General features: G+C 40.9%; 2 protein-coding genes across 7 annotated transcripts in view; one reads left to right on the forward strand and one right to left on the reverse strand.

The window, feature by feature from the left end:
• aatka (apoptosis-associated tyrosine kinase a) overlaps positions 1 to 16,689 on the forward strand; it is a 30,006-nt gene extending 13,317 nt beyond the window's left edge. Inside the window, exons 4-15 of one of the 2 annotated variants that reach the window (XM_030735701.1) lie at positions 4,457 to 4,598; positions 8,923 to 9,002; positions 9,352 to 9,470; positions 9,602 to 9,689; positions 9,828 to 9,961; positions 10,620 to 10,704; positions 10,789 to 10,910; positions 11,117 to 11,266; positions 11,966 to 15,266; positions 15,350 to 15,530; positions 15,619 to 15,822; positions 16,264 to 16,689. In XM_030735701.1, the coding sequence (XP_030591561.1) occupies positions 4,457 to 4,598; positions 8,923 to 9,002; positions 9,352 to 9,470; positions 9,602 to 9,689; positions 9,828 to 9,961; positions 10,620 to 10,704; positions 10,789 to 10,910; positions 11,117 to 11,266; positions 11,966 to 15,266; positions 15,350 to 15,530; positions 15,619 to 15,822; positions 16,264 to 16,292 (4,635 nt within the window). In that variant the 3' untranslated portion in view covers positions 16,293 to 16,689. Of the gene's footprint in view, positions 1 to 4,456; positions 4,599 to 7,884; positions 8,472 to 8,922; positions 9,003 to 9,351; positions 9,471 to 9,601; positions 9,690 to 9,827; positions 9,962 to 10,619; positions 10,705 to 10,788; positions 10,911 to 11,116; positions 11,267 to 11,965; positions 15,267 to 15,349; positions 15,531 to 15,618; positions 15,823 to 16,263 lie in introns of those variants that run through there. The other variant, XM_030735703.1, reaches the window with a different exon arrangement.
• Positions 16,690 to 18,966: 2,277 nt separating this feature from the next.
• Positions 18,967 to 23,971, reverse strand: part of LOC115785161 (brain-specific angiogenesis inhibitor 1-associated protein 2-like) — a 51,075-nt gene continuing 46,070 nt past the window's right edge. Inside the window, exons 14-15 of one of the 5 annotated variants that reach the window (XM_030736655.1) lie at positions 20,587 to 20,629; positions 18,967 to 20,106 (exon numbers count right to left, since the gene is read on the reverse strand). In XM_030736655.1, coding sequence (XP_030592515.1) covers positions 20,602 to 20,629 — 28 coding nt within the window. In that variant the 3' untranslated portion in view covers positions 18,967 to 20,106; positions 20,587 to 20,601. Of the gene's footprint in view, positions 20,107 to 20,586; positions 20,630 to 21,600; positions 22,480 to 22,507; positions 22,769 to 23,971 lie in introns of those variants that run through there. The other 4 variants (XM_030736652.1, XM_030736651.1, XM_030736650.1 and 1 more) reach the window with 4 other exon arrangements.

Raw genomic sequence — 23,971 nt, forward strand, 5'->3', positions numbered from 1 at the left:
ATAAAGAGAGTTCAGGCTGGGTTGAAGAATAAAGGTGGTCATGCCAAATACTGACTTTCAAGCTTCTTAGGATTGTACAAAAACTGTTTTGCCTTTTATGTTGTATTTTCCTTTTATGTTGGCTTGTGTGTGAATAAATTACTGCAGCTATTTCACATTTTCTTAGCAAAATAAAGAAATATGGTTTGGCTCAAGACTTATCCACAGTCCTGTACTGAATTAATTAACTGAAGTGAATATACCTTCTTTTACTCCTTCATTAAGGCATGCCTTAAGTGTTTAAGTCTTGCTAAGGACTATTGTCTCATTGTGTGCAAGTGAAGTATCCTTACCCATTCCAGACTGGCACACATTGTCTCTGTGTTGCCTTTGGCTGCCAGCATGACTCAGTCATGCTGTGTCAAACATCAGCGCTGAACTGAGCAGCTGATGAGGGCTAACAGTGACTGACACAGGCAGGGGGCATATGGAGAGATGGAGATGGAGCACTAACTCTAGTGTCACTCCAGTGCCTGCTCCTTGACATTATAAGTTTCCCATGAACATGCTCCTTGTTTTATGGAATTAGCATTGAAATATATTTTCATTTTGTCAAATTATATTTGTCTTGTATTTTGATGTAACTCTTTTTCGCTGGGGAATGGTTACATTACAGCCCTGACTCGATAACAGTGTCTTTAGTTGTAATTACTGGAGCAAATTCAATCACAGTATTCAAATGGGAGGATGAAAACTTTATTTGGCATTGCTGTTGTTGATTAGATAGCTGTAGAAAGCAGAGGACAGTGCAGGAGAAGATTAGAGCCGAGCTGCTTGTTTCTTGTGCATCTACTATATGTGATGAGAATCACTGGGAACTGCCTCCGGTAGGTACTGTACATCCTGCAGGCATAACAGTGTCACTAATGAGCACCACATAAGGAGGTACCTTTAACAACTGCTGAACCTTTCCTATTAGTGGATAAGTGTGTTTTTGTGTGTGTGTGTGTGTGCGTGTGTGTGCGTGTGTGTGTGTGTGTGTGTGTGTGTGTGTGTGTGTGTGTGTGTGTGTGTGTGTGTGTGTGTGTGTGTGTGTGTGTGTGTGTGTGTGTGTTCCAAAGTCTGTCTCTCCCATGCCAGATCGCCTCTGCCTCATTATGTGAAAGTATGGTTTAATAACCAGCAAGAAGAGTGGAAGCCTCAGCGTGTCTACTTTTTGCTGGTCTGCGTTATACTGTGAAACAAATAATGACAGAAGGATGGCTTAAGCTGCTAAAACACCACCACACAGGAGCTGATTTTTTTTGTCTTCATGAAACATAGCTCCACCTTTCAGACTGGTTGATAAACCAATATAGCACTATTGAGTCTATATTGAATACTGTCTTCCAGCACCATGTCATCAGAGAGTTGAGGATGAAAATTAAACTACTAAATAACTGCCCTACTGTTAAAGAGTCAATGTCTTGCACAAAGACATGACTGACGTTGCATATTTCAATCTTAGAGTTTAGATATTTTCAAATATTCATCTCTCTTTCTTGGGTTAACACCAAGAATCACATCATGGTTAAGTGGTCCCCCAATCTGTCCCTCTCTTTGGCAACAGCTTATCACTCAACAGCTCACTTGTAAGGTGTGCAGTCATGTGGGACTGCAAAATTGCACTGCTGCACTGCCCAAAAAGCTTCATTATTCCTCTTCATCGCAGTGTTCTTACTGGTGCATGTAGTGCAAGGCTGGATATTAAGTGCTTTCTAAACTGAAGACTCTCTGGGGAGCTGTGCAGTGCTGAGTAACAGCCAGGTGCTCGCTTTCACACTTTACTCGGAGGAGAGTGGCAGATGGTTCTGCTCAATGAGAAAGGCACACACACACACACACACACACACACACACACACACACACACACACACACACACACACACACACACACATTCCTATGTACACATGAGTGTTTTATAACACATGTTGAACAGCACACACAGAAACAGCCATTCAAATATCCAGCATTAGTCCAACCTGCAGCTCAGTACAATCCTTTATCATTTCTTCTAGCTTTCTCTTTTCTATTTCTTTACCTCAGTGGTTGCTGCAGGTAGGAGGTGGGCTATGGGTTTATTAACTAGAGGATGGATGGATGGATGGATGGATGGATGGATGGAGCTGTTTTTGTGAAAAAGGATAGCTTTAGCCAATCTGCTTTTTCCAACTAGATAAATCAGAGGAAGCAGCTGCACTGATACCCCTACTAAGAGTATCCAGTGGCTCTGTTGTGCTGATCCAAACTGTTGGCAGGCATGGCTTGGCTCTACTTGTCCCTTTAAAGAAACAGGTCACTCCAAATCAGTTCAGAGGATAAAAACCTTTATCCCATGATGAAACACTTCTATTCTGATAGGAGTGGTCTCCTCCAGGATGACAATTTCCCCATGCTAAGCGGCTGAAGAGGCACAAAATATCTTTGACCTTCACAGACATCATCTCCCAATCCAACTGCACACCTCTGGGAGATTTTGGATTGCTGTTTTAGACAGTGTTTCCATCACTATCATTACAACACCAAATAAGGGAAGATTTTTTTTTTGGAAAAATGGTCTTCCAGCAGCACCAAGGTTTGTGAAATCAGATTTACTTTTCCTTTAATCACCTGCCTATTTGTATAGAAATCTGTGGCAAGATGACCTTTGATCTCTGACCTTAGTATACACTAGTTCTATTGTGTTATTGACAAGTCATTGCCATATGAGTATTCCATGTCCATCAGTTTCTCAGTCAGATCCACCTCTCACTCTCATGTCAGGTTTCAAAACACCAATATAGCAGTGACCAAAATGCTCAGTTCAAGGCTCTTGAGTCACAGAAACTACTTTCAGTTGGTCTTAAAGATAATGGCTGTTGTAACACATGACCATCTTTATTGTGTTAATTAGGATTTCTAATAATGTGCATTGCCAGCAAGGTAAAAAATTGTCAAATGCCATTTTGGACTATTCTGGTGTTTCGACTCACAGAAAGCATACACTTAAAGTTTAGGGTTTCAATCGGAATTTCTTTCAGGAAAATACATTTGAATGAGAATTCCTAGCAAATAATTTGAATTAATGAAATGCCATCATATGTGCAGTGTATGGAGTATATTAGCCTTTAAGGGACTGTAGACTGGGACCTGTGCTGCTTCTGAACAATAAATGAAAAGAGCACTTGAAAATATAATTTTGTGTATTTAAAATAGCACACTTGTAATTGAACACGTGGGACTCTCACCTCATGCAGTCTCCTTAACTTATCCTAGCAATAGTAACCTTCCTTACTATATGTCTTATAATGTAGTTTGTCTACTGCCTTTTTGTTATTTTTTTAGCAGTTGTAGCCAGAATGGTGATCCTTGTCTGCATAAACAAACAGTAAATACTACCTATTGGGATGAATGAAAACAGCATATATGAAGCTATATGTATGCAAAAGTGAAGGAGGAGGAGGAGAGGCTACATGCAATTTAATGACAGTACGGGATTTTTCAAAAAATCCTGTACAATGAAGCTGATGTAGTTCATACAAACCTGCCTCTTGGTTTAATATCAGCACTATTTATATATACAGTTTGGGAGAGAGTATGGACAAACTACAGCAGTATAGGAGCAAGGACACTGCAGCAGACTGGAGAGTTACTCTGGATGGGATAGAAAGAATTTAGTGGGATAAAGCAGACGTGGCAGGGTAGAGGATATGGGATATGGAGTATAAGGAATGGAAAGAGAGAGGATCATTATTTTCCATGAGTTTTCTTCTTGAAAAAAGGGATTAAAGTTTTTTTTTGTTTTTTTTAATCGCTGATTATAGATCCCATTCTTTTCCTTTTCTTCCGAATGTGGTGTAGTGGTTCAACCTACACTGTGTGAACAGCTTTTTTGTGTGTAGTGTGCAATGCAGACAATAAATGTTTTCTGTGCATGTCAAACTGTGCAGATGGAAACACCAGGGAAAACTGAGATCGCGCAAACACTGTACTGGCAGATGTAACAGCACAGTTTAAACCCTGTAGCTGTCAGAAAACTGTTGTTTCCTGTGAGACATTTTGGTGCAAATGTGGATGTTATTTTTCAAAGTAAAATCTATTAGAACAAGTCCTGTGAGACGAGCTGTGCTCAACATTGTAGTTTGTTTTTCTCTGCGAATGAAAAAACCCCCACAAAAATAAGAATTATGTGTGTGATGTTTAAGAAGGTGAATACATTGAAGGAAGGAAATAAAGACTGGCTTTGTGTATGCGGTTTGAATAGTGGCATGCATTTATGTGTTCCCCCACAGCGTCCCACACAGCGCACCCCACAATGTACATGACTAATGTATATGGGTAGGTGGAAGTGCCTCAGTGCATTTGAATGTCCTCACAGTTGAACCATTGTCTCCCACTATCACAGTGGAAGGACAACTGCGAGTGGATGACTAATCCGAGAGTGTTTCTTTGCACCAGGAGTTTGAAAACACAGAGGGAGAGGAGTACCAGGCAGATCTCTCCGCCCTGGCCTCGCCTTCCTCCCAGAATGGCCCCGAGGTTTACATCCTTCCCCTCACCGAGGTCTCCCTGCCTGTCTCCAAACAGCCTGGCAGATCCAGTAAGAAACTGCACAACGACATGAACACACAACACGCAGTGTATTTGAACTTCTACTCATTTGGGTTATTCTGATGGGTTTTTTTCAGTCCTCTTGACCTCCATAGCTTCTTTTAAGCCATTCTAAGAGTTGTAACAAAGGCTGTACTTCTCAAGTGGTTTTATTGGTTTGGAAGCTATAAACTGAGCAAATTTGCCAAGCTTAGTTGGCCTCCTTTATTTGTTATCGTTTTTTTGTTTGTTTGTTTCTTCTCTCTTACCCTCTGTCTTTCAATAAGGAAGAGACATCTAACCATTGTGCAATATATTTAGAAACTGACCTACTGTAGTGTTGCATAACTTATTGAATGTAAAGGAAGAGGAAAATGGCCTAACCCTATTTTACATGACCCCTAGAGCTCTGTCTGTTTTCTTAACCCTCATCCTACCGACATATTTAACATACATGGACTACTAACTGGGGACCCCAAGAATGATTTAGTGCAAGAATCAAATATAAAACTTTATATTTATTCAAAACTTTATTAGTTATGTAATTAGTGTCATTAAGGAAAAAAAAAATTTTCCCCAAATTTACAATTACTTTGCATATTTTGTCTACTTTTCTACAACTTCCAGGTTTTGTCCCAAATACAATACACATTATTATTATTACTGTTATACTATCTTTTGATTCTGGTGTGACTTTTTCAGGAATTTCAAAGTCATGGCTTGATGACGCCATCAAAACTAAATCATCTGCGAAAAACAGAGATGAGATCCTGAGACCACTGACGGCAGCACCCTCCACCCTTTGGCTAAACTTAGAAATTCTGTCCATAAATGTTATGAGCAGAAAAGGCCAACACCCACCTGTGCAAATCTGACTTGCTGGCAGTGTGATTGTACAGGAACCAGAAACAACTAAAAACAATTAAACTAAACTCCGGGCAGTTCTAGCACCCAATTTGCCTCATGCTTTGTTCAGGGCTTGCTGACATGTAACAGGGGGGCAAGTTTCTACTTTCTTGTCTATATTTCTTCAGCAAAGGTAAATAAAACCTTTTGTGAGTAGATTTCCCAGCCCATCATTTTTCAGTCACATCAGCAGATGGAGTTCTCCTCACTCCCAGGAGGGTCTTTGCCGCTCGGGTTGGTGCTTGTAATCTAGCAGTATCAGCTCTCCGTTTCATGTGTAGCATGGCCGGGGTATCTGTCTGTTTTAGGTAGATCAAGCGACGTCTCCAGCGATCTGATAACTTTTAGTCTTGGAAGTTCTCCATTTTTTCATTTCTTTAAAATCAGAGTGCTTCTGCCTCCCTTGAAACTGTGTGATATTTTAATTTAGGGCTCACAGCAAATATTGATTAAATAAACAGTTCAATTTATTAAAACTACTTGGGTGGCGATGGGGTCATCTGGGACCCCAGAACATTTGTATATTTTAAAAGCACTAATTAAAGCAACAAAAATAAAACAATGATGTGGCATCATTAGGAACAAGTTGATTGATGAGTCATAAAAAGCTTTTATGATTAAAAAATAAACATCTATGACAAAAACTATACCTCAAAGGTCTGCATGGACCCCAGTCTGAAGGATGAGGGTTAAATGCATGTTTCAATATATCAATTCTGTTTGGTACTTTACAGTTTTGCGTGCAAATTTCATCATTTATTGTTAGAATTTCAATACACGTTCACGTTATCTTGGCTTGTTTAGTTCATATTCCATATTTGTATTTCTTCAGGACATTCTACCTCAAACCCAGGATGTTCAAGTGTGCGTTTGCATTTATGTGACATGATTATATGTGTTGATCTCAGTCAGATCCTGGGTGCTCAGAGTGCCTCACCCTGCATGAGTCACTGGCTGTGTGCGCTGCACTATGCTTAGCCAGAAGGGAGGTGAGTTGCTGCTCAGCATCCCAGGATGTAAGCGCCAGCAATGATTGGACAAGGCAGCCTCAGGCTCACAGCCAATCACTATTCTCGCCTCTTTCCCCCATAGCTACTGCTGTATGATTGGTCCAGGTGTTGCAGGGTGAGGAATGGGTAAACGGTGAAAGGAGAGATCGTGAAAGAGGGAGATTGACTCCTTCCACTGATTCAGAGGGAGAACGGTCTATGACTCATTCCTCTCTATAAATAGTGGAACCTTTTGTACTGTTGTATTTACTTTTTTACATGTATATTTCACATGCTTAGGTAACATATACAGACTCTAGGTAGTATATTCAGCTTTTTCTGATGCCATAATTAACTGAAGAGGGTATTTTATATTTGTTGTTACCCATGCATAATTAATGGAAACTCCTTCACATGTCATGAATTACCCACCCTCACACTAACATGCAGAGGGTCAATGAATCATCCTTACTACTGCTAAAAAAAAAAAATACCAGTAGTTTACATTATGCACTAACCGTGAATGGTGTTTTCAATATGAACTCATACATCAGTTTGAACACACAGTACAGTGTTTGCCTTTAACCATATGAGAGCTCTTCTTTTCCACTTGTTGCTTTAATCTTTTATTCAGGAGATCGTGCCAAGCTTTCAAACTCCCTATAGAAGCTTAATGCCTCAAAGTCAATGTTTGAAGTGTTAGCATGGGTTTCCAACCCTACATCCCCACTGGCAGAGCTGTCTTTTCAAGAAATGCCATTAGTAGGACAGGAATGCACACTCACGCTCACAAATTCCACATTTGGAATAATATGACTTCTTAATTTCCCTCTCTCTTTTCCTCTGTCGAGGAGGGGCAGTGGAGGCTTGGAGGTTGGGGTAGAGAAGTGTTGTTCTGTTATCACTGTGACACAACCTCTGTCCAGCGTTCCAGCGGAGAATGGGCCTTGTGTGTGACTTTTTTTTTTTTTTTTTTTTTTTTCATTTCTGTGAGTGTGTGTTTGGTGCACTGGGTACCAGGAGACACTGCGAGTGTGTGAGTGAGCGAGGCAAACAATGGCTCCGTTTTAAACCGGCTGGGCAGTGGGGGAGCATAAGGCCGGGCTAAAACGTCCATGGAACGCACAAGCGGAGGACTGGCATTATGAGGAGAATACAGTGAGGGGTCTGTGACAGAATGAGGAAAGACAGGGGAAGGGTGGTGGCATGCACCAGGACCTAAGAGCAGAGAGATAGGGGTGGTGAATGTGTATGACAGAGGTCTTTTTTGCATCGGACAGAGCAGTGTTTGTGTCATGTTTGGCTGAGGAATGCTGCTGTCCTGAGTGATAGGGGGGGCATTATGTGGACCTTATGTCACTACTGGGTGTCTTGAGGCTGCACATAGAGCTGGCGTGTCAAACGGCACACAACCAACATACGTGACAGTCACTTCAGGCGGGATACATGACCAGAAGATCTCTGCGCCCAGGGCAGAAATCCATCTCGTCTTTTTTTTTTTGTTGTTCTGTAGTTCAGTTTAAAGATTCTCTGCTCCTCTGTTTACTGTAGCTGGAAGTATAGGCTGTATACGAAACCAAGGATTTCAGTATTTGCTCAACAGCTGGAGAGCTTTAGATGAGGACAGTATGTGTTTTTTTGTGTGTGTGTCCCAGTTGGAGGATGAGCTCGGTGGAGATGGGGAGAGGCAACGTGGTGAGCTTGTTCAGCTGTGCAAGGGCTCGGAGGGTTAAATCCTGCCGAGGCTCTCTCACACACACAATGTGACCGTGGGCTCCTTCTCACATACACACAATGAGGCTAACTCGCCTGGGGCTGGGGCCGGGGCCACGGGCTCTTGGTTCTCACACTCTGAACCAGTACTTCATGTCAGCCTGGGACTCAGACTCAGTCCCTATCACGGTGCTCAGAGTGGCTGGCCGCTCCACTGCTCCATCATCCTCTTCCTTTCAACATCTCCATACTTGAAAATATGAGGATCCATGGAGGTATTTGATTTTGTGCACGAGACGATATTTTCTGAAGAATTGTGGTGTTTCTGAAGGGAATCTGTGTGTAGTGACAGAAAAACTCTTTGTTCTCAAAGGATAATTTAATTTATATGGAAAGTAGCAGGTTTCTTTAGCTTCAGGCAATCTGCTCTTCAGTAAATGCAACGTTTTAGTTAGGAAATGTATTGTTTTGCTCAGAGGGGTTTCTGTATTTTCTCTGTATCTGTCTTTGTAGTTTTTTTTTTTTTTTGCACTCTGGGGCTCAATTTATTTTTTGTATCTGCAGACAGCTTACTTAACTTTCGATTTTTCCTTTGTTTTCTTCGTTCAGTGTGTTGAAAAACACGTTCTTGTGAGATTTATTTTCTCTTATTCCCTTCTTTGACACTAAAGCAGTCCTTTTCTTCCTGTCTGAGACTCATGTTATGTCTTTGTTTCTCTGTTCCAGTCCAACTGCTGAAATCATCAGACCTTGGACGCCATAGTCTGCTCTATCTAAAGGAGATTGGACATGGCTGGTTTGGCAAGGTAAAACTTTTATTTACTTCTGAAAACATATGCACGGTCAGTTTTAGATTGAGACATCCAAAAGAACTTTGCGCTCAATATTACTTTGTCAACATTATTATTTATCCTTACTGTAATAACTGGACTCTAAAATGTGTCCTGCTCTCATATCGAATGCTGAGTTGAGGCTAATTAGGTCAGGGTGTTTACTCCATGGGAGAAGAGTTGAAATTTACAGTCACATAAGAGTTCTTATGATTTACTTCACTTCCTGGATTGTTTCACACGTCATTTCCATTCTCACTGTATGTTAACCTTCAGATACTTTCTAAATTTACCGCTGCATGTTGATGTTGCGTAAACCTTGCAGGTTCTGCTGGGTGAGGTCAATGCAGGCCTCAGCACCACCCAGGTGGTGGTGAAAGAGCTGAAGGCCAGTGCCAGCGTCCAGGATCAGATGCAATTTCTTGAAGAGGTCCAGCCATACCGGTCAGTTGTATGAAACATCACACAACACTACTCTTCGGTGCACAAATAGCACCTCATACCAATAAAACACTTTTGAATATTTTTTTACATTGCTGGTCTGTATAATAATACCTGCTGAAATTCTCTGGCAGGACCCTCCAGCACCCTGCCCTCTTGCAGTGCCTGGCACAATGTACAGAGGTCACTCCTTTTCTGTTGGTCATGGAGTTTTGCCCTATGGTAAGACACATTTTAAGGACCAACTTGCGCTTTTTCAGTCCTTTTTTTTTTAACTTCTTGTTGGTTTTTTTAAGTATTGTTTGCAGCATTAATGAAACGTCCGTGTGTCTCATGTTCTCATATTTTTGCCCCTCTCAGGGTGATCTGAAGAGTTACCTCCACAGCTGTCAAGTAGCTGATTCTGAGACTCCTGACCCTTTGATCCTCCAGAGAATGGCATGTGACATTGCCTCAGGGCTTCTGCACCTTCACAAAAACAACTTTATTCACAGGTACGTGTGCCAGTCCAGCTCCGTTTACCTTCAACTCGAACCTTTATGCTCGCAAACAGGAAGGATCCACTTGAATGGTTTGTACGCCCCCTGTTGGTCTCTCCTGGCAACAACATCCTGGTGCTGCCTGAGTAGTTGTCACAAACTCCAGCATCAGTGATTTTGTTGCTGGGGGCGAGCCCCTTTCACTCTCACTCACACCCATGTGGCCAAAGCAACCAATCAGTGACTGCCAGGCTGAACGCTCACATTGTGAAGGAGGTGAGATTCCACTTAGTGGCTTAGTGACTGTGCTTACACAGTTGGGTGATATATATATGTTACTCTACTTGTATCATTCTGATATTTATCAACATATTTTAACTGACAACAATACTGTATGTTGTAGCAAAGAGAAAAGTGTAAGTCAAAACGAAATCAGCCCAGACAATACTTCTCTCAAGATACTTAGAACAGCAACTTTTTAAACTCGATCGGATTGCAGTAGCAGCATTGCAATTAGTTTTTAGATCACACTCATTTCATATATTAAAACAAAAAAAAAACAAACAAAGAATAACTGCCACATTTTTGCAGCTGGCATCAAAGTTGGTTTAGTGTGTGTATAAAGTGGCACTCTTTTAGAAATTTTTATTTAAGGGTTTGTTTGCTCCAACAGTGACCTGGCCTTGCGAAACTGCCTGTTAACTTCAGAAATGTCGGTTAAGGTTGGAGACTATGGGCTTTCTCACAGCCGGTACAAGGTCAGTCTTTTAAAATAGTAATTTTTATAGACTGCTTTTAATGCTAGCACTCAACATGTCTTTTTTATTATTATAATTCTGTAGGATGACTATTATATAACACAAGACCAGATTTGGGTACCTCTGCGCTGGATTGCACCTGAACTCATAGACGAGGTCCATGGAAACCTGTTGGTTGTTGACCAAACTAAAAGCAGTAACATATGGTGAGATATTTTTAAATGGGAGCAAATTGGAGCTTTTATTGCAGATTATTGCAATACTGCAGTACCAGTATCAGCTTTATTACAATGCATGTTTGAGTTCACACATACTTCTGGCATACCATCAAAAGGGTTACAGAGTGAATTAAATAGCTTGTTTGAAAAGTTGGCGTATCTGGGATGTGAAATGATTCCTTTGTGTGTTTCAGGTCATTCGGGGTGACTTTGTGGGAGCTGTTTGAGCTGGGAAACCAGCCGTACAGACACTACTCTGACAGACAGGTCTTGACATATGCTGTGAAGGAACAGCAGCTTAAACTACCAAAACCTCAGCTCCAGTTCCCCCTGGCTGACCGCTGGTAAGATATCCCTACACACCTACACTCAGAAAAACCTGCTGTACATACAAATGCAAGCTGATACTCAAAAATGCACAGAAGCTTACAGTAGTTGATGCCACACAAAATAGATTTTAGATGCTAGTTTCTAGCTAGTGGGTGTTTCCTTTTTTAAAACCTTCTCTCTCTTTTTTGTTGTTTTTTTTTTTGTTGTTGTTGTTTCTTTATGGTGGTGCACAAGTCCATTGTAGCAACATTTCTCTTTGCTAGCAAGGGCAGATGATCAATACTCTCCCCATTCTTTATGATGCCCTTGGCATCGACCAGACCTAAATCACCTCATTCATCTTTGCCTCGGAAGCCTGCCAGATATTGTTTTTTATTTATTTTATATTTCAAAATTGGTCCCTAAGGAATTCAACAATTTGGTGCAAACACTGAGAAGCCACACAGACTCACAAAGAGGAGCATAAACATCTTCTGTGTCAGCACTTGCACTGCACCTCCTTCATATACTATATATGTTATTGACTAGTGCAGTAAATAAGTGCTAGGTGTTGCTATAAAGTGCTGACTTTGAAGTTCTACTTAGATTACCATCTTTAAAAAAAAAAAATAGTGCCCCAGATTTTCTTTTGTTCCTTCTTTAACAAAAAATATCTTAAAATACCAACAAGTGTTTTTCAGCTTGAAGTGTAACTCTGACTGCTCTCTGTTCAGGTATGAGGTAATGCAGTTCTGTTGGCTGCAGCCAGAGCTGAGACCCAGCAGCGAGGAAATACACCTTCTGGTCACATATTTGTGTGCCAAAGGCTCCAGTGAAGCTGAAGAAGACTTTGAGCAACGCTGGAATGCCTTGAGACCCAACTTGCTTGGCAGCACCTCTCACACAGCCACATCCACAGCCCTAGTCCTAACCCCTACACCAGCCTCAGCCGGTGCCCCTAGTACAGACCAAACTCAGGCAGTGGAGCTGGCCTCCTCTGCCTCATCCTCCTTCCCCCTCTTGGAGCACTTCTCTGACAGCTTCCAGTCTGACACGGGTGATGACCTACTGACTGTCACAGAGACCAGTCATGGTCTCAACTTTGAATACAAATGGGAGCAAGCCCGAGCTGAACAGCCCTACTGCTCCTCCTCCACCAGTGGTCCACTGGGCCAAGGGAACCCATACTACCAGGATATCTACTATTCAAGCAAAGGAAGCACCACAGGAGGCTGCAAGACTGATAGCCTTACCTCAAGCATGTCCCCATCCTATTATGAACCCCAACACCCGAGTGTTGTCCCTGTGTTGAGTGCCCACAGCCCCTCAGTCAGCAGTGAGTACTACATTCGCATAGAGGAACCAGTAGAGTGTAACATTAACTTGGATGACAGCATTGTGGACTATAGCCCAGGATTAGAAGCCAGTAATAGCAGATTGTTATCTGAGAGTCAAGAGAGTTTGTCCACAGCACAGCCCAGTACTTACTGGTCAACTGCTGACAACACCAAATCCACAGCATATGACTCTGATTCAAGTCCCACTATCCAACTAACCAAGGAGCCACTGCTCAGACACACACCCAGCACAAGCCCTCCACAATTAAGCCACTCCCAAAATTGCCTTTCATCCAGTCGCAACGACTCTTCTGAAAGGCCAGCAGAGTCTCAATCAAAGGAGCAGTTAGAGACCCCACGCAGTTTATCACAGGCAGTCAGTAGCCCCAGCCTAGGGTTCTGTGATCCCTACCTTGAAGCATACACAAATCATAGCACAGTTAATGAAAGCTGCCATAATGTGGTGGGTCCTCTCAGAAAGAGACTATCCATTGTTAACCACATTGGCATTGATGCAGGAACAGTTGATGGTGTTATTTTGGGTCAACAGAGAAGCGGAGAAATTGAGGATGACCTTTTCTCTGAGGGAGAGGCCCCTAACTGGATCTCAAACCATTCTGCAAACAATAATAGCCTGAGCTTTGACACAAGGCAGACAGGCAGTGGAAATGACAGCTATCTGGATCTTCAGTATACTGGTCAGTCAAACACAACAGAGTTATGGTCTTTAACCAAAGCCACTACCAGAACCTTCCATAGCTCCAGGTCTTGTGGGACCTTGGAGGGAGGAGGAAGCAGCTCTGACTGCAATGCTTGTAGCAAGCCAGCTGAATTAAGCTCGTACATTCACTTATGCCACAAAGAAAAAGAGGAAGATGCCATTCAAGTGGAAAGAAATGTAACTGCAGATAATGTGCAAGGTACCAATTCTCTCACAGGCTCAAGAATAAATACCAGAGGTACAGAGGATGGAAAATATGAAATGCAATCATTGCTTAATGAAGAGAGAATATATTCTGAAATGACACCTGAGGCAAGCTACATAAAATCACCATCCTCTTTTAGGGAGCCTCAGACTGGTCAAGCAGTACCCGTGTCAGATAAGCAGAGATGTAACATCTGGGAGGGTGTTTCAACAGGAGTATCTTTTGATCTGAGTGACAAGAAGCTAAACTATGCAGAGACACCAGAGAGAAGCAGAACATTAGATAGTGGAGTTGTGGTAAGAGACTCCAGCATTTGCCTGGTTGAACTTGGTGACTACAGTGAGGAAGAAGATGATATCACAGATATTACATCAGGAATCTTTGCTGACTTCAACCTTGACTATGCTGAGATAGAGGAGGAAGACCTCAGCCCACAGAAGAAACCAGAGGGACCTCCTGACTCTTTGGACACCAACAACCTGTTGTCATCAATGGCAAGTCCCTTAAGCCCTGATCCCTTCAATATCCCAGTCCTGCCCAAATCCTTGGATAGTGGCTACGACACAGAGAACAACGAATCTCCAGAATTTATTTTTAAAGAGCTTGGAGATCCCCTGGGTGGTGAGAGGAGCCCTAGGCTGGGTGGAGAATCTGAACTTGTTTTGCAGGTGGGTTTAGGACAAGGGGTCTGCACTTCCACATGCAACTCAGAGCTACAGTTAAAAGGCCTGACTGAAAAGAACCCATACAGGGACTCAGCCTATTTTTCTGACTATGATGAGAGGAGTCCTCAGGAGAAGGGCAGTAATTTCTTTGCAGGTCCACGTAACTGTTGCCCCCCTGCTGAGAAACTGAGCTTTTTAGGAGATAATCATGCTGTAGAAAAGAAGTTTAACAATGGGGAAACTGTAACAAATCTGAGACACATCAAAAGTTGTGTTTTGGTGAATCTCCCAGAGGCTGACAATAGTTCATCCCACTCTCTTCCCACACCTGGATTGTCTATGCTGTCACCGTTTCCTCCACAGATGGGGGGCTGCCTGACCAAAGAGTCTGCCCCTGCGGATGATGATCTTGGGTTGGAGACAGAACACTCAGGAGACGAACCTTCCACAGAGCTTAACTTCTCCATTGGATCTGAGCCAAATTCCAATGTCCAGGAGGCCCATGAAGAGGAGAGCAGGAGACCAGAAGACTGCTCCAATTCCCAGTCATTGCATTCTGGCTCCACAATAACCAACAATGACAAAGATAAGTCCCCCAAAGAAAATGAAAATAGTGATGGATCCACAGAGGAGGAGGAGCTACCTGAATTCAGTCACGTCAACGAGGAGACAGATGACAGAAAGGATGGCGTGAGAATAAATGAAGAAGAATTCGAGGACATAGATGCAGAGGAATGTGACTCACAAGACAGTTTATGTGAAGAATCCAACGGTCCTCTTGATCTGTCAACTTCCTCATCATTGCTGGAGCTTTGTGGAGAGGATGTAAGAGCTCCACTGGAGCAGGCAGAGGATGAAGATGACTCAGATGACAGTGAGTCTGACGAAGAGCTGAGGACCTACAACATTCAAGATGAAGACAGTGAGGAGAGTGAGGAGGATTTCACCACAGTGCCAGTGGTGGTAAGTGACTGCAGCAGAGCTAGACACCTCCGCAGCCTCCTGAAGATGCCCAGCCTACTCACCGAGTCCTTCTGTGAGGAGTTGGAGAGGAAGAAAAAAGCTGTGTCTTTTTTTGATGATGTGACAGTGTTCCTTTTTGACCAGGTATGATATGTTAAGAGCTCAAAGTTGCACAAATTGGGGAAATTATTAGAATAAATGATTTAACTGGTGTTTATGCCTTCCAGGAGAGCCCCACAGGAGAGCTGGCTGACTATTCCTTCTCAACAGGAGTAGAGTCCAGTGGGCAGGAAACATCAGAGACAAAAACCTTTGACCAGCAGCTCCAGCCTGACCCTGATTCAGAAGCTCAGTCGTGTGAATCATACTGTGTTTCTAAACAAACAGATGGAAACAACTTAGAAGAGGGTGAGGATGCAATATGTTACAGAGAGTAATCCTTACTTGATTTATTCTGGATTAAACAAAGTGATTATGGCTTTGTTTGTGCATTCAGGTGGGAATTGCCAATTTGAAGATGACCTCTCCTTTGAGCCCTGTCCATCCTCACCTGTCACCACACTTGAGCCCGCGTTAACACCCACTTCTCTCTCCAACAGTCCCGAGACACCTAAACCAGCTGCTGTAGCACTTAATCGTTTCATGGTGTCACGATTCTCTATCACACATGTTTGTGACTCCCACATGAGCTCAGCAACAGGTAAAAAATGACCAGCCATACCTATTTAAGCTTTTCAGTAATGGCAACTTGTTCCACCTACTGAATAATTTTGAACGTTTATCTAAAATTCTGATATTCCACTAAGCATCATCTTAATTTAAAATGCTGCTGCTCCTACTTTGTAATGTGGTGGTTAAAAGATGGAATTTGGGTACCTCAGATTTGCAGCTTGGAATATTGGGGATAACAGCAAAGCTCTACATGCAGCTCATATAAACAGTCTAAAGGTGGACAGTGAAGGAGTGAACTTAAAGATTCAAATGCAAATATTTAAGAGCTACAATATTTCCAAGGAAGCAGTTTAAACATTTGGCACAAGGAAAAAGGGTGTTTCTGGTTCATTTGTTTTTCTTGTGGATTCAGTATATAAATAAATGCATAATTCTTTACCTTCTATTTCCAATATCTTGTGTCCTACAGGAAACAGTGACGATAGTCCAAAAGACTGAGGGGCCCTGCCACCACGACGAGAGAAGGTTGATTCAGGTCCTTCTCATCACAGAAAAGCAGCATTATTATATCTAGATGTTTTACAGAGTTTTATTTTTTAATCGACCTTTGGGGCATCTGACCCTGGTGACCCTTTATGAGACAGTGCCTCATATTGTAGTGAAGTACCCCCGAATGATTTGCACACTATTATTATTATTATTTTATTTATTTTTGATGAAGAAGGAGCAATAGCTGCACGGATGGTAACCTGAAGTGGACACAAAGTGAAGCGTTATTGTCTGCAGAAATAGAAATGCTAGTTTTGACACGCAGTATTTATTTGCTAAATGCAGCATCAATTCCTTTTTGTGATCTTATATTTCTTTCAATTTGTGAATTATAAAATAATTCCCCCCCCCCCCCCCCCCCCCCAAAAAAAAAAGAAAGAAAAAATGTGAAATGACAGACATAGTTGCTCCTCTCATTGGCTGCCTTTGTCCATCTGCTTACTATTGATCTGGCATTTTTTTGGCAAATTAAGACTGTTACAGCTCTCATTGTTGGTGCCAGAAAACAGTGCTTGATGATTGTTGCATAAACTGCAATGGATTTCCAAACAAAATATCTGACTTCATTGAAACGTTATGGCTGTTGGCGATGGTGGAGTTGAAGGTGCTTAATCTTAATTTGTCCCTCAATCCAAGTTGCATCCAAAACATCATTGTGGATTTAACGTGCCATGTTAATGGTAACATAATGCAGAAAACCAGGATGTTACCACTACCATATTCTCCACCGCTCACTCTTGTTAATGATAACCCACTGCTCCCCACATCTTTCTGAAACACCTTGTGTTCCCCATGTTGCCCTTCACATCCACATTCTGAAATTAAGTCGAACAATGAGATTTCTCATTTGTGTCCACGGTGCCAGCTATAAGATTAGTTTCCTTTAAAGTAAATTGTTATCAAAAACAGAATTACTTTAAAGGGACACAGAAATGTCACACTGTTGAGTGGTATCAATGTCAACATGCCAGTTATAAATGTTGAATGTCAATTATCATTTTTAAGCATCTTTTCTACAGCTATGTCTTGTTCCTGGTTTCATCCATAATGTATCTATTATGTTAATGCTGAATGAAGCAGGTATGAGGTGACGGGGAAAAAAAAAAGGACATATCTGACAATTGTATGAATCCTATATCAACATGTAGCAGGTAGCTTGACTTGAATTACTACTGCTGTATTGACAGCTCACTCCCCCTCTCCATCCTCCTGTAGCTCCAAGTGCCAATTCAGGTTTCCTCTTACCTTGCCTTTGAAGTTCTGCAAAAAGAGAAAACACCGGTAGTATTTTTGTATAGAGAATTTGAAGAAGATATAATCCAGGATGACAGGCTCTCAAATTTGCCAAAGAGATCTTACAAAGCCCATTGGCTAAAGTGGCAGACGCCATTGGAGAAGGTGAGGTGAGTTGTTCTATGCACCAGTAGTAACATCATTGCTGTTTCCATTCATCCTTCACTCACGGCTGTTGTACTATCCAAATCAAATAAATCAAAATACTTTTTTCCCCCTCTTGTGTCTGTGATGTATTTATCTGCATTAATGTCAACAAGTGCAAAACGAACAGGAAAACACGACACATAAAATATGAAGTCTGTGCCCATTCAGATTTATTTTTTGGACAAGTTAATTTACATGCACGTTCTGCACACTACAGATATAATACAGAGACACGTGAGAAATGGACAGGATGAGAGCTATATAAAAGTTTTTTTTTTTTGTTTTCTTTAATGCATTTGAAACTTGATGCTCAAATGTATTACAGTTGTGGTCAGAGGTTTGCAAACACTCATGGCCCTGAATGTCACAGTAATTTGGGGCTTTTAATGATTTCTTTGTTCTTTTTCCAGGGTGGAATGATTGTACAGCATACTGACCTTACTTTAAAAAAATGGGTGCACAAATTTGAATACATTTTGGATTTGTTCTAAACCACACAGGTTCAAAGTATACATACAGGATCAAATATATACAGTCTTTCACTTAAATGTGCAACTTGCTAAAGGGACATTTAACCAAATATTAGTTGGGGTGTATGTACAGTAGCAGTCAAAAATTTGGACACAAGACTTTATGCATACTTTTGTCCCTGTGTGGATTAGAAATAATCCAAAACAAATTCAAATTTGTGCACCTAATTCATGTTTTTAAAGTCATTAAAGTTGTATGCTCTACAATCATTCTACCCTGGAAAAAGAACAGTTTAAAGAAATCATTAAAAGCCCAAAATTGCCACGACATTCATACCCATGAGGAGTTAATGTAGACTTCTGACCACAGCTGTGTGTAATAAAAGCATGATCCAATTTCTCAGTGAAAAGTTTTTGTGATGTAACTGTTTATTTCCTGGGGTCTAAGAGGCCTTTCAACTCATTCACACAACACATTCTTACTTTTCAACCACATACATTTTCAGCACTACGCCTGTACATCATATGGTTAAAAAAAAACAAACAAAGCCTCCAATATTGTGTCCCATATGAGTGTATTGTAAAATACTGAACAAATGATCAAAGCTATGATAATACTGTACCTTATCTGATAAGCTACCACTCCCTCAAAGCTATATATATATATATATATATATATATATATATATATATATATATATATATATTTTTTTTTTTTTTTTTTTTTTAAAGCCTCAGACTTGCGTATGCATTGCATTTCATCTCTGGCAGCTTAGATATTAATGAAATTCAAACATAAGGAAGGACTAGCAGTTTAAAGTATTCCCGTATTATACCTGTGGAACTGCACCTGCACTGTATGGAAGCTTGCCCAAGCCAAAAAAAAAAAAAAAAAGTGAAATAATCCCATCAATATAAAAATACAAATCGAACTGTGATGCATATTCCCTCAAACCAGTTAACAGAAAAAAAAAAGGGATACTGCTGTATGCATATTTAAAAAACAAACAGACAGACAAACAAAACAAAAACAAACTAAAGAACACCTAGAAGGCACAGTTCCCACATTTAAAATCTGGGTATACTGTATCGCAACTAGTAAATATATAATTCTATATTATCTAGCAAAAGCAGAATTATAGTTTACTCATTTACTGTCAGGGTTCAACCATCTGTTTGATTATTCAGTTAAGTCAGTTCACATTACAGCAATGCACAGTAAACTGTTTCCAACCATCTTAAACATACTTTCAGTTCTCACGTAAGTAACTATTGCTGAGCGTGCCTTCACTGCTCATTAATGCAAATAATGTTCCAGTGAAAGTTACAGTGTATAGTGTTGAAGAAGCCCAAAAAAAAAAGAAAAAGATACCACAACAGAAGAGCAGATAAATATTAATGTATTGGCATCACTATTAAAACTTCTTAGCAATACCTTATTCACAATTATATGCTCTAAATAACTAATTAAATCTACTGTCACACTTGCACTTGAATGTTCGGGCTGAAACATTCAATGTTTTGTGAAAGCATTTGCAAAACATTGATGGGAATTTCTCTAAGTGTATTTTCACAAGCCAGAAAATAAATTCTTAGTAGTGTAATGCATTCCTTGAGGCCCCCCCGAATTAAAAAAAAAACATTAAAAAAAAAAGAAAAAAAAAAACACTTCTGGGCCCTCTTGTGATAACATAATACAACTGAAACCTGCCAGTGTTGTCATTTTCTCTTGCTTTATAAAAAGAAGGGCCCATGAGTGTTAATTGGGGGGGACAGCAGGCCACTAGTAGAAGATGGGTGCAGATCGGTCATCACAGAAGGAAGGCCGGAGGTAGACCTCCAGGGAACGGTCACTGTGGGGAGAGGAAAGGTGAGACAAGGAAGACTTATAATTAGCTTGAGAAAAGTATAAGATTTAGATGGTCAGTTATGTAACCACACCCAAAATCATCTACCGTCCTAAAGTTTCCTATAGTAAGTTGAGCAAAAAGTTGCATTGTTGTGAGATTTAGCAAGCATGTGATGAACAAATTCTAATAAAATAGCGTGTTATAGGCATGCATGAAGGGTTAGTGTCTTCTCTGTATGATGTTGGGTTACACATAGAAAGGAAATAATTAAGTTAAAATACAAAGTACTTCTTTTACAACCCAAGGCCTGCTGGATTGACAGAACCAAATGATGCCACACTGCCAAAGGACAGAAAAGACCAGCTATTCCCAGCATCTTAACTGCAGCCAGACAGCCAATGACAACAATGAGAACCAGACAGTACTAGAGAGCAGAAGGTAAGAGACTGGTTGGCTGAAAGGCGATGGAGACTGGTGACTTACGGAGGTCCTGTTCCCTCAGAACCGGGATAATTCTGGACCCAAACTGGAAGGTAAAAAGAACTTTTGGATTTGAATGGCTCATCTCTCAGATCATGCATGGGTCACATTTTGTAAGGACACTGGTTAGTCTGGTGCAAGGCATACATACTGTAGGTCGATAACAGTAAACGACTGAAATGAGGGATGCAAAACACAGGTACACTCTTCATGCTCAACATGCCATACTGTATACAGCGCTCTATGATCATTTCAAACTGTAAAGCTCATTAGAAACAAATTATTTGACAGTAAATGGAATAAAATCAACTGGAAGTCTGCTAAAAATGTGTGCATTGTTGTTTATAGAACCCAAACACAACTCAAACACAAGCCAAAATCATATATAAATACAACCAAAGAAGGAAAGCAGGCAGGTAGAGTTCAGATCACACTGCACACAACACCACCTCACACACTGACGGGATATAGAGAGCAGCACAGATGTTGTAGGTGCTTGGGGAGGGGCTACAGATGAAACTGCATGCACAGAACAGTTGCGGCTTGAAACGATTCGCATGTGGGTGTTTGTTTTGACGGTTAAAAACAAAAACAAGGGGGTGGGGTGGGGGGGCAAAAAGGTAAAAATAAATCAATTTTCAGCCAAACTTAAAGACAAGGAAATTATCACTGACAGAACAGATTTCTCGTCAGACCACACTGTTTATTAATATATAGATGTATGTTTTATTTAGCATACCTTTGTAAAAAGTCACCATACATTCAAGGTCAAATCTCAGTATTACATTTTCTTGTTTCCCTCCACAGCATGCATAAGATAAACACTTCAACTAATCAGCAGGTTTTCATCATTTCTGGAATTTTTTTTATTTTTATTTAACTATTATTTCTTTCTTTTTCATTTTACTTTTTTTTTTTTTAGTTTTTACTTTTTATTTTTTTTTTTTTTTTTAAGGAGGACAATTTTTTTTTTTTTTTTTTAAAGAAAAGACCAAAAAAACTACATAGCCACTCAGGGAATACAATCATAAACACTGAAAGCTGCAGAAGCCGTGGTTATCATTTAACCTAAAACTAATTCACAGCTGTTACTGAGGATACAGAAGATCACACCTCTCCAAACTAACCGTACCTTCAGTATTTCAAATAACAAAAATAAAAAGTAGGAGTGAGGCATTTTATTTAACTAATAACTGTGGCAGTAGGTTCAGCCAAGGCTGGCAAAAAGAGGGCTTATACAGGGCTGAGGGTGGGAAGATCAGTTTAATTTGTTTTTACTTTACCATGTGATGATCAAAAATACAGTGCAATTTAGTGGACGGACAGAAACAATTTATATATATATAGAGATATAGATATATAATGTATATTATTGAAGCTCAATTTAAAAAAAATTCTTCCTTGCACATTAAGTCTGCTTTAAATAGAAAAAAAAAGCAAAGTAAGGCATATATGACACACCTTCTGGACGGAAAATAAAGTCTAGCACTGACACGAAAAAGCACAGCAGGACCTGGGGGATTTCTCAGAACGGAAACATAGTAATCTGCTGCACAGCCTTACTTCGAACAAAGCTTTTTGAGCATGTATGTGTTTGGTGGGAAAATCAATAATACTGGGCCCACTTGTGCTTAAAAAGGCCATTCAGTCAGTGGCTTTAATACATCGACATTGAAGTCTTTTGGCACTTGTACAGTACATGAATGTCCTTTAGTTTGACAAAATGACACAACCATGTACATGCATGAAAGACAAGCAGTAGCAAAGGCAGTCTCTCGTGAGATCAGTCCTTGATGGTGGACTAAGAGTATTCAGAGTCCATATCGCTGCATGCCGAGCAGGTAGGCCCCGCTCTGGCTCTCTCGCTCAACGCAATCCTCCACCCACCAACCGCTACTGTCCACACCGACACCACCAGCAGCAGCACCCAGGACGGACGGAAGGAGGAAAGGAGGAACCCGGGGAGGAAGAGAGGACAGAAAGGAGGGATGAAACTGGCCTCTTCCATTCGGAGAAGGGGTGTGCGTGGAGGCAGAGGAGAAGAGGTGGAGATAATTGGACAGGAGGGAGGCTAAGAGGAGGGAAAGATGGGGAGGAAGAGGCCCCTGTGCTATCCGGAGCTGTCTGTTTCTGTCTGTATGTCTGTTCTCACACAGTCGAAATCAATTTGCCATCAGGACTGTCACTGTGGAACAAAGAGAGAAGGAAGCTTGCCAGGTCGGACACACTCAGAGAGAAATGGAGAAAGACAAGACAGGCACAAGGCGGCAGAGTAGAGTTTAGGAGAAGTGCAGGTGGGGTCAGGAAATCTATTTTGCCCCACCCACAGCTACAGCTCCAAACACACCTGCCATAATCAGGAAGATTGGACTTCCAATTCCCTCATCAACACTTTTATGCAGATATGTTTGCTGTTATTGTTGCACATATCAAGAGGTTTTGATTGTGTTTGACTCGAGCAGTCACTGAAAAACAGGCAAACCAAATATGTCGCTGTTGATGAGAAAATCATCAAGTCATCTCCTTAGCTGAAGGGATGCAGTATTAGTCTGTTGGGGTGAATGCACCCTGCAGGACAGAGTTGTCTCAAAATACTGATACAGAAAAAAATACACACATTTAGAGCAGACAGGAGTATGTAAAACATCTTGACACTGGTGCCCAAAGCCCCAGGCTGACGAGCAGCGATGACTGAGATGAAGTCAGCGTGATGTCTACTGTCACAACATGTACTCCACCAAACACCGGTACAAATGCACATACACACCAGGACATTTTTTCCTCTCCGCCTCTCTCACGCATACACACATTTACATACAGGTATACACAAGGATGCACTCCCTGATCGGACAGAAACAGGCACAGCATGACTCTGAACCTTAACCTCACATTACCCTGACGAGTCAGCAAGGATTTGATTAGAGTTAAAACATACTAGGTCAAAATCACTGACAATAAACCGAGACTGACCCTGATCGAGTGCATTTCTTATTTTAATGAAGGTATATAAAATGTAAAGAAGAGCAAAGAGGAAAGGATAAAGGTGACACAAGAAAAAGTATTTAAAGAAAACACTGCATACATACAGTATGGCAAAGTTGCAATTTTAAATACTACTGCAAATCAGATGTTTTACTTGAGTCTAACTATGCTCATTAGTTTGGAAAAGTACTGGATGAACAGACAAATCAGCGGCCTACTGTCTAAGTTACATATCAAATTTTTAAAAAAGGTCAAATCCCTGTTTCATATAAGGATGTAGCTCATCTCTTTTTTCAGTTTGAAAATAACTACCATCTTTGAGTTTCTGGACAAAAATAAATAGTTAATCAATAGTTAAAAAAAAAAAACCCAGATTAAATAAATAACTGCTATCCCAGTACTTTGA

The sequence above is a fragment of the Archocentrus centrarchus genome, chromosome 8 (genome assembly GCF_007364275.1).
Source record: "Archocentrus centrarchus isolate MPI-CPG fArcCen1 chromosome 8, fArcCen1, whole genome shotgun sequence".
In the NCBI taxonomy this organism is placed as follows: Eukaryota; Metazoa; Chordata; class Actinopteri; order Cichliformes; family Cichlidae; genus Archocentrus; species Archocentrus centrarchus.